This window comes from Sinocyclocheilus anshuiensis, unplaced genomic scaffold (genome assembly GCF_001515605.1).
Source record: "Sinocyclocheilus anshuiensis isolate Anshui unplaced genomic scaffold, SAMN03320099.WGS_v1.1 scaffold726, whole genome shotgun sequence".
NCBI lineage: Eukaryota > Metazoa > Chordata > Actinopteri > Cypriniformes > Cyprinidae > Sinocyclocheilus > Sinocyclocheilus anshuiensis.
In genome coordinates this window covers 355876-366410 of record NW_015542365.1, presented here as the reverse complement: position 1 = coordinate 366410, position 10535 = coordinate 355876, and the positions used below count along the sequence as shown (strand labels likewise).

Here is a 10535-nt window from a genome sequence, read left to right as displayed (position 1 = left end):
GAGCTTTGTAAAAATCGACGCGTTTCAGAAAGGCGGGGCATAGAGGAGAAACAATGTACAGTATGTGGAAAATAATGTTTTTTTTAACGTTAGACCGCATAAACACATTTCATTACACCAAATACACAAAATGTTCTTTTTAGCAACATCATATGACCCCTTTAATTTCTGGGGTGTAAATTTAAAAGGATAGTCCACCCCAAAAATTAAATTCTGTCATCATTTACTCACACTCACCAAACTTGTGTGACTTTCTTCTGTGGAACATAAAAATATATTTTGCAGAATGTTGGTAACCAAACAGTTTCGATTCCCATTCAATGTTAAAAAATATCTTCATTTATGTTCTGCAGATGAAAGAAATGCATACAGGTTTGGAATGACCTGTATGCATTTAATTTTAGGGTGGACTATCCCTATATTTTTGTGTTCATAAAATGGGTGATACAACAGACTTGGTATCATAATGAAAAAACCCTCATTAAAAGAAATTCTGGAAAAGTAGATGTAAAAAAGGATCTAATAAAGTTAGATGTTAAAAAAAGGCTTAATTTGAATCCTCCTTTAATTAACAGAAGAGCTTTAACTTAACATCTCAAAAACTTTTTGTCTGCCAAAGTTAAGTAATGTGGTAAATAAAACAGGAAATTATATTATAGAGAAACATGGCAGACCCTCATAACTGTGTGTAAAGGTCAATACGTTTCTTAAAATATCAAATAACTTGACCTTTTATCACAAGGCAGGTTAGTTCAGGCTATAAAATATGTGCTGTGGCCAAAGATATTTAAAAAAATAATCCTGAAAAAACTAATCCTAAAACAATCTTGAAAAACATTTTTAAACATTTTTTTGAAAGTGATTAAAGTTCCCATGAACTCAAAATTCACAATTCTATTTTTTATATTGCTGTGATCATTATTAATAATGTATCCAGTGTGCACCAGTGTGAGGACGGGACAATAATCCATCCCATCCAGTGACCCGTCACTCACACGAGACTGCAGCAATTTGCAAACGACAATGATCAAACGATCAAAACAATTTCCAGTGGACAAAATCAAGTCCCTCCCTACAGTTTACTGTTTTACTTGGCTATACATTACAATACAAAAGAAAACTTCTGTAATTTCTATATCATGCTGACTTTAAGATATGTACATTTTTCGAAACCATATGAAACAAACATGAATTCAAAAAGCACATTTCTAAGAGTTTGCCACGTTTTAAACTAAATTTTTGAAGGACTTAAAACTACAACAGCATAATAAAATACCTTCTCTTGTCCCACCAAACAGCCTCAAACCCACGAGTCTGCAATGCAGCCATGATGACGTTCACATCATAGTTGCCATTTCCCAGCATGTTTTTCTTGTGGGGCGTGACCAATGTGCTAGGGGAGAGCCTGAAAAAGAAAGAGGATGCAGAAGTGTGCCCAAAAAAAAAAAAAATCCAAAACTAGATCACTTCAGTAACAATACATAATCTTAGCACTGACCTCTGGTAGATGTCCTGAAGTGCATCACGGCTGAATGCCGCTCCGTCCTGGAAGACATTGTTTAGGGCGTGCAGAGCGCACAGCTCCCGATGCTGCTTTTCGTGATAAATGGCAGGAGGTTGTGACGAGGTGGGGGGCGTTCCAGCATTAGGCCTATCCTCCAGCTCGGACCCACGTCCACCGACGACTTCTCCTTTCTGCTTGCTGACTTTCCATGGCATACAGCCCAGCTCCTGAAAACCCCCGACCCCCCTCCCCTTACCAGAACATGGAGTACTCCCCATTCCTGCTGCTATGTCACCACTATCATCTCCACAGCAACCTCTCAGCTGCTCGAGATGAGTGGCAAGGGGAGGGGAGGTAGCTACTGGAGTGAAAGGTGAGCCAGTGCACCTTGCAGTGAATCAGTGAAAAGAACAAAACCACAAGTGGAAACCGATGTATCTTCTCAGAAGCAGATTCGATTGTGTCCTCTTTCTGTGTTCTTCATGTTGTTGTTGCACAAAGACTTGCCTAGCACCATAGAAACCACTAGGGCAGAGCAGTTCTTTCCATTTTGGCCGACATCAGGGTGGAAAAGACTTACAGCATGACTTGTACAGCTGACTTGGACTAAATGGGTCAGCAGTGCAGGACCCTGGCAACTGCCATAGTAGACCACCGCGAGAACTGCAGAGATAACCTTGGCTTTAGAGTAAGAAAGAAACACAAGAGAGTGATTATAAATCAGCTAATTTGAGAACAAAAAATACAGTACATTAATTAGCGTTTAAACGAGTGGCAAGTGTAAACACGCTTTTGATACCTATAAGGCTAATGTGCAGTTGTGCCAAGGATGACTGCATTGGGAATGGCTGTACAAAACTTCCTGCCAGCTGACTGGACGGGTGTTTATGACTTATTCACGGACAGAAACGATATTTAACACTTCGTACACAAGTTTAACAAGACATCTTAAGACATGCCATATTTCTGTTTGGGCTTCTTAACTACTGCGTTCAGACCAATTTGACACTCTGGCTATGTGCTACTCGTTTGATAGCAACGGATAAAACGACACCTTTCAAATGGTCAGTCTACTCCTTCCTAGCACTTACCTCTGTCTCTATACAGTATGTTACAGTCTGGGCTGCTTTCGTTCCTCTAACTTGGCGTTTTCGCGTCCACTCGAGTTGTTTATTCCTTCGTCTCTTGTAGTTTTTCCTTACAGCTCTCTGGCTCAACGTGAGCATGCGCAAAACGTCATAGGCTTTCCGCTGGCTTGCGTCACGAGCACGTCTCGGTCGCCCACATGAGAAAATTAGTAAGAGCCTTATTTCTTTTTGGAGACATTAATGTTCCTTTTTGTGTGTGTGTGTAGGGTCTGTATAATCGTGCTAATGAGAAAACAAATGACAATGCCTGATTACTTCATTCCAGAAGTTCTGGAAACCCACAAACTAGTAAACTGCTTATTAGTTGTATAACAAAATAAGTATCAGATATTTTCTCATACCTAGGCTGGAGATAGAATCTGTATTTTTCTTCCCACAATTTCTACACTGATTTTGAAGTAAAATCAGTGGAATGGATTTAAAATAGGTTTAAAGTTGCTGAGAGTATTAAACTAGTTACTGAACCAAAATGTTCACTAAACATACATGCAAGAATGGATTTGTAGAATTACATTCAGGATAGGCATTCAATTTAGCAGGCATGAATTCTGTAATCTACATGACCAACCTCCAAAGTATCAATGGACAACATTAAGAAAAGTTTTCATACTAATTCAAGTTAAACCAAAGTGTTTCAAGGTGTTTGATTAAATGACCTCCTTTACTGTCATATATTAAATCATGCCAGTGCTGGTGAGGCTTAAGAAAAAATGAGGAATAGAGAGCAAATGTTTAAAGAATAGCAAGCAAATGAGGTGAAATAATGACGTTAATGCTACTGTCAAAACTACAAAATTCAAGCTTTTATTACATCAATTATGACAACAGTAACAATCCTGAACAGAATTTTCAATTAGAACAGAAATAGAAATCTTTCTGTATTTATTCTATGAACAAGTATGTAATCAAGGCGTAAAGGTGTCCCCCCCCCCCCCAAAAAAAATATTGCCAAGGCCTTAAGAACTTTTATTTGGAGAACTGCATGGTCAGGGCATCTATAAGCTCCTGTTTCTTGGTTCCTGTTGTACGTATTCCAAACTGCCTGCATGCATCTTTTAGCACAGGCACTGTCAGTTTTCCCAAGGTGCCCTTTTCCACATGGTTTTTCAGCTCTTCCTCTGACATCTCAACTTTTGGCTTTTTTTCAGCTCCACCACCACCAGATTCAGCTGGGCAAAAGGAAGAGACAATTTAAGTCAAGATTCTGTTACTGCCAAGTGCCAACATTTCTGAATGTAGTGGCACTGTTACTAAAACAGGACAGCCAATCTATGGAAGTAATTTCCAATGCTTACTGAACCATGCTGCTCTGTTTTTTCCCCATTCAATATGACTACATAATTATTATTAATTTATACATACAAAAAATAAATCAATAAAGAAATACATTACTGCTGAATGAATGCTACTGTACTGTAAAATAAGCAAGTATCATGATATGAGTATTTCATATTTGAATTTTTTTTATTTTACAGAACAGTAAAATTACAGTACAGTACAGAAACCCTACAACTTCTTTTTTTTATTGACAGATTTATAAATTATTCTCATAACAAATTTGGGAATATTCTTGGCACGTGTTGCATTTTCAAATATTATAAGCGACCCAGCGCTTGCAGAGATGGAATTCATGTGGAACCTCTCAGAGACACTAAAAACACTGGATCATGGGCTGCTTGCTTGTAAATGAACACAGTGCCATGCTTCATTTTGAGACATGCAGTGGCCAGATGTCACAGCATGACTTGTACAACACTGATTTGTTAATTGTGGACCGTTAGATTCGAAGGGCGTTTTGCACGGAGCAGTTCGATGGCACCACTAGCTCGTGCAGTTCTGTCGGAAACTATCCATACAAGAAATAAATGTATTTGAAAATGTAGCGTTAAAAAAAAAAAAACTGATTTAAGCAATTCACATGGGTCATACTTCTTAGTTTCCGTTTTTTACAAATCTTTTTTTTTATCAGCTTAAATAAAAAATTACATCCCTGATTCATGCTTTATATTAATACAATATCATCTGAAATCTCACCAGGTTTGCGTTTAGCCGCAGGCTTCCCTTCTGGGTTATAATCAGGAGGATAGACTAAATCTTTGAACTCTTGAACCAGTGGGCCAAGACGATCATCCATCATTTGTACCTTGGGCACTGAGGGAGCATATAGAGTGTGAGACAGTAATAGAATAAAAAAAAAGAACAATTACCATTAAAAAACATTTCAGAACATAAGAAATACTTGTTAAATCCTCAATGGGCTCAGGTGCAAGCATATCCAGAGCCAAAGCCTCCAGGTTCCTGTAGTGCTGTTGTAGCATTGGGTTTTCAAATGCATCACTCCTGTGAAAACATAAGATTTGCAGTACAAATCAACTAAAACCCCATGATTGAAGAATGCATCATGCAAAACCTGTAAAAAAAACCCACACACCTGTATTTAAACCGGAGCTTGTGCACAATCTCTTTCATCTTGTCCACCTGCTCATCAGAGGCTGTGGGACCCACGTGAGCATCCACAGTGCGTATGTCATCAGCAAAGGGAAGAAATATCACACGGAAGCCTAAAATATAGGATCCCACAATTTCATATACATTTAAAAAATCAATTAGCCATACAGTTGAAAGTAACATGTTCAGTGTAAATGAAAATTGTTCAGTCTTGATTGCAGTTACCTGGAGGTGTTGCCTGGGTTTGACTCTGATCAAGTTCTTCTCTCTGGGGAACAAGTGCCACAAACCGAGGTGGAGTGTTACGGCGAGGGATGTATCTGCACAATGCAAATACATTTTTTTCACTGCACTTCAAAAGCAGAGTTGTAAACATACAGGAGCTTCCTACGGCAAACAAAAGAAAGAAATAAGGAACTGCACATCAGCTTTCAAAAATGTGAAAATAATCAGTTACGAAAACACTTGGATTGAACTGAAAGAGGTGCTTCGGCTCAAGACATCAACAAATGAAGACCTGCCTGATATCTGCTCTTCCTCAGGGTATATGAAGAGTGCGGGCCGTATATGATGGTGCAGTTTGAGGCGCTCCATGGGCTTAAACCCCATCAGAACCAAACCTGGATCATCAAACTTCTTAATCTCATCCACCTCATCCTTTTCCATCACAATCTGTTTCTTCCCATAAACCTTCATAGTAAGTAGTAAATTTAGTATGATAAGAAAGTATGTTAACTTTAAGATAAAAGGGACACAAACAGCAATTTACAGTATAGCTTTGTGATAGTTTTGATTTTGATTTGAGGTGACATCTAGTGCCTTACCTGTGCCCTCTTCATATCGTTTGGCAAAAGTATGCCCCCATTATGGGCGTGGAAGTAACGGGTTTTAGTGCGCACTGGTTCATTCGTATCTCTGTAAAGTCTGACAGCAGGAGGTTTGGTGGCAGTCCTGGCCAACACATACACGCCGACTGCCAGATTGACACCTTCTCCGAGAGAAAACGTTAACCTTGAACACAATGAAAACACACACACACACACAAATATATATATATAAATCAAAGTATTGCATTCTGGAACTATTTTGTTCCAGAAACGATATTTTGCAATTTTTATGTATGGTCAAGCAAAGTGAAACTTTGCTATAAATACTGCAAAATCCAATGTTAAAAAGAAAAATTTCAATAGGGATGCACTGATGTATTGGCCGATAAAAGCATCTGCACTAGATGGCCGATTGTTTAAAAACAGCAAACAATCAGAGCCGATTATATCCTGTAAATCAAAAGTGGTGGAAAAACGTGTAAAATGTGCAACTTGTGTGTAGAAAATGTCTCGATCAATGTTTTAAACAGAGAAAGACATCAATAAATAGCTTGTGAACAATGTCACTTAACACTGCATTTACCTCAGGAACATTATCCAGTGTTCCTAGTCGGTAAGCTAGCTATAAATAAAAACCTAGTGGAGCTTATTTACTTTTAATAATATATCTGTCATGAAGACAAGTTATAAGGAAAACTACCTTATGTGCAATATCCATGCCTCTGTTTGAATCATTTGAGTCCAGTTTTACAAATTAACGGGCCTGTTGTAGCCACTGTTTATTGTCCACCCAGGAGCAATACTGAGTACTTAAAATAGGCTTTACTGAGTTCTGCATCTCACAATGTCATTATATTGGGTGATTTTAATATACACATGGATAATGTCAATAACATTCTCACCAGGGATTTTATGTCATGCCTTGATAGTTTTGGAATACAACAATTCGTTGTATTCCAACTCATTGTAAAGGTCATATTTTTGACCTTATCTGCTGCTTGGGTGTAACACCTTCAAACTGTCTTGCATTGGACTTGCCCATATCAGATCATAAGTTATTATCATTCAGTGTTAACTAAATGGTAGAAAAAAATCAACATGGGTCATTCCATCTCATTTCGGAATATTAAGAACATTGATCCATCTGCTCTTTCTGATGGACTTGACAATTTCTTCAGGAGAGATGGCTTTTCTACTCCGGATGACTTGGTTTCCTATTATAATGAGGGACTGCGCATAGTGTGCAGGGCTGGACTGGGACAAAAAATCGGCCCTGGCATTTTTTGGTCCAGGCAGCCCACCACCACTTCGATATATACAGTGGGTACGGAAAGTATTCAGACCCCCTTAAATTTTTCACTCTTTGTTATATTGCAGCCATTTGCTAAAATCATTTAAGTTAATTTTTTTTCCTCATTAATGTACACACAGCACCCCATATTGACAGAAAAACACAGAATCGTTGACATTTTTGCAGATTTATTAAAAAAGAAAAACTGAAATATCACATGGTCCTAAGTATTCAGACCCTTTGCTCAGTATTTAGTAGAAGCACCCTTTTGATCTAATACAGCCATGAGTCTTTTTGGGAAAGATGCAACAAGTTTTTCACACCTGGATTTGGGGATCCTCTGCCAATCCTCCTTGCAGATCCTCTCCAGTTCTGTCAGGTTGGATGGTAAACGTTGGTGGACAGCCATTTTTAGGTCTCTCCAGTGCTGAAACCCTATTGTAATTGTTAGGATTTTTTGTATTATTATTATTTTTCTCCGCTAAAACTGATCATGCAGACCAAACCGTAAGGCCTAGAGAGCTGAAATTTGGCCAGAAGGTAGAGCTCCCTGAGGGGACATTCTGACAAAGACTCACCGTAATCGGCCAATAGGGGGCACAACAGCAATCAAAAACACAAAAGCCCTCATAACTCCTACACCGTTTTTCATAGACTCAATTGTTTTATATCATTGGAATCCTTGGCTCAATCAAAACAAAATGGCTATCTCCGATTTCATTTCGGTCTGCAAAAATTTTGAATTTTGTCAGAAACCTACTTTTGCGAACTAGTCCTAGGTTTTTCACCCGATCGGAACCAAACCAGTGCAGAAATGTTCTTTGGACAGTAAGTATGAAACATTATAAAAAAAAAGTTTAAATTTCAACTCACCGTAGCTTAGGGACGCAAAAACGTCTGTTAATGATGGGGCCATTTTTATTAAAATGTCTATAACTCCTGAACGCAATGACATATCTTCACCAAACTCGGTACACACGTGTGCAAGCTCAATCTTTGGTCAAAAAAACAAAAAAACAAAAAAAAAAACAAATCACAGTTCTGCCACTTGGTGGCGCTATAAGACGAAAAAAAAACTAAAAATGACTATATGCAACCGTTGGTCCGATCGACTTGAAAATTGGTATGCAGTGTCTTCGTCCAAAGGGGCACAAGTGTCTATGAGGACATTCGCATATCTCAAAAAACATGGCCGCCATTGGCCAAAGAAATATAGGCACCTATTGGACAAGGTTAACGGAGGTCGATCAGAACAAAACTCAGTGGGCATGTTCGACTCATGGCCCTAAAGGTCTGTAAGAATTTTGAAAGAAATCGGCCACTGGGGGGCGAAATTGCGTTTTTGAAGTGCGTGATTGTATATTGCGTTATTTTTCACACATCAACACAATATGCATATCGTTTGATAGATCTTCTCATAACGAGTAACTTTGCCTCAAGAATCATTGCTGTCAATCAAATCGTTCATTAAATATTCTCAATTACGTTATAAACCAACTTTTGCGAACTAGTCCAAGGTTTCTTGCTCAATCTCGATCAAACCACTGCAGCGATATTCTCTGGACTCTTTAGATCAATAATTATCAAAAAAAATGTTGAATTTTGTCCTTTGGTTATCTTTAACGGGGTAATTTAGAAAAGGGGTGTGGTCAAATATACCCATAAGCCAATAAAACCTAAATGAAAACTCAAAACTTTACGAAACTTTGTGAAAACATGTGTCGGATGACTCTTAACAAGCATGCAAACTTTCATGGAGATCGGACAATAGGTGGCGCTATAACAGTTAAAAATGTCTCAAAAACACAGTATTTCTGTAGTAAATGGCCTCAAATTTACTATTTAAAATAACTGTTTTCTATTTGAATATATTTTAAAATGTAATTTATTCCTGCGATTTCAAAGCTGAATTTTTAGCATCATTACTCCAGTCACATGATCCTTCAGAAATCATTCAAATATTCTGATTTGCTGCTCAAAAAAACATTTATTATTAGGGGTTCAAGCACGAAGTGCTGAAACCCTATTGTAATTGTTAGGATTTTTTGTATTATTATTATTTTTCTCCGCTAAAACTGATCATGCAGACCAAACCGTAAGGCCTAGAGAGCTGAAATTTGGCCAGAAGGTAGAGCTCCCTGAGGGGACATTCTGACAAAGACTCACCGTAATCGGCCAATAGGGGGCACAACAGCAATCAAAAACACAAAAGCCCTCATAACTCCTACACCGTTTTTCATAGACTCAATTGTTTTATATCATTGGAATCCTTGGCTCAATCAAAACAAAATGGCTATCTCCGATTTCATTTCGGTCTGCAAAAATTTTGTCAGAAGTCAGAAACCTACTTTTGCGAACTAGTCCTAGGTTTTTCACCCGATCGGAACCAAACCAGATGTTCTTTGTTCTTTGGACAGTAAATATAAAAAATTATCAAAAAAAAGTTGAAATTTCAACTCACCGTCGCGTAGGGACGCAAAAACGTCTGTTAGGGACGGGGCCATTTTTACTAAAATGGCTATAACTCCTGAACGGACTGAGATATCTTCACCAAACTTGGTACACATGTGTGCAAGCTCAATCTTAAATCACAGTTCTGCCACTTGGTGGCGCTATAAGACGAAAAAAAAACTAAAAATGACTATATGCAACCGTTGGTCCGATCGACTTGAAAATTGGTATGCAGTGTCTTCGTCCAAAGGGGCACAAGTGTCTGAGAGGACATTCGCATATCTCAAAAAACAAGGCCGCCATTGGCCATAGAAGTTTAGGCACCTATTGGACAAGGTTAACGGAGGTCGATCAGAACAAAACTCAGTGGGCATGTTCGACTGATGGCACTAAAGGTCTGTAAGAATTTTGAAAGAAATCGGCCACTGGGGGGCGAAATTGCGTTTTTGAAGTGCGTGATTGTATATTGCGTTATTTTTCACACATCAACACAATATGCATATCGTTTGATAGATCTTCTCATAACGAGTAACTTTGCCTCAAGAATCATTGCTGTCAATCAAATCGTTCATTAAATATTCTCAATTACGTTATAAACCAACTTTTGCGAACTAGTCCAAGGTTTCTTGCTCAATCTCGATCAAACCACTGCAGCGCAATTCTCTGGACTCTCTAGATCAATAATTATCATAAACATGTTGAATTTTGTTCTTCGCTTACTTTTAACGGTGTCATTTATAGAAGGGGCGTGGCCAAATATACCCAAATGCCTATAAAACCTAAACAAAAACTCAAAACTTTATGAAACTCGGTGAAAACATGTGTCCGATGACTCTTAACAAGCATGCAAAGTTTCATGAATATCG

General features: G+C 38.3%; 2 protein-coding genes across 4 annotated transcripts in view; both read right to left on the bottom strand.

Moving 5' to 3' along the window:
• josd1 (Josephin domain containing 1) overlaps nucleotides 1-2748 on the bottom strand; it is a 5080-nt gene extending 2332 nt beyond the window's left edge. Inside the window, exons 1-3 of one of the 3 annotated variants that reach the window (XM_016490945.1) lie at nucleotides 2596-2748; nucleotides 1499-2185; nucleotides 1277-1405 (exon numbers count right to left, since the gene is read on the bottom strand). In XM_016490945.1, coding sequence (XP_016346431.1) covers nucleotides 1277-1405; nucleotides 1499-1782 — 413 coding nt within the window. In that variant the 5' untranslated portion in view covers nucleotides 1783-2185; nucleotides 2596-2748. The remainder of the gene's footprint in view (nucleotides 1-1276; nucleotides 1406-1498; nucleotides 2186-2595) is intronic. The other 2 variants (XM_016490944.1, XM_016490943.1) reach the window with 2 other exon arrangements.
• Nucleotides 2749-3435: 687 nt separating this feature from the next.
• The window catches only part of xrcc6 (X-ray repair complementing defective repair in Chinese hamster cells 6), a 14173-nt gene continuing 7073 nt past the window's right edge, over nucleotides 3436-10535 (bottom strand). The window contains exons 6-12 of the mRNA XM_016490942.1: nucleotides 5925-6111; nucleotides 5622-5790; nucleotides 5326-5487; nucleotides 5084-5213; nucleotides 4892-4992; nucleotides 4687-4803; nucleotides 3436-3821 (exon numbers count right to left, since the gene is read on the bottom strand). Coding sequence (XP_016346428.1) covers nucleotides 3619-3821; nucleotides 4687-4803; nucleotides 4892-4992; nucleotides 5084-5213; nucleotides 5326-5487; nucleotides 5622-5790; nucleotides 5925-6111 — 1069 coding nt within the window. The 3' untranslated portion in view covers nucleotides 3436-3618. The remainder of the gene's footprint in view (nucleotides 3822-4686; nucleotides 4804-4891; nucleotides 4993-5083; nucleotides 5214-5325; nucleotides 5488-5621; nucleotides 5791-5924; nucleotides 6112-10535) is intronic.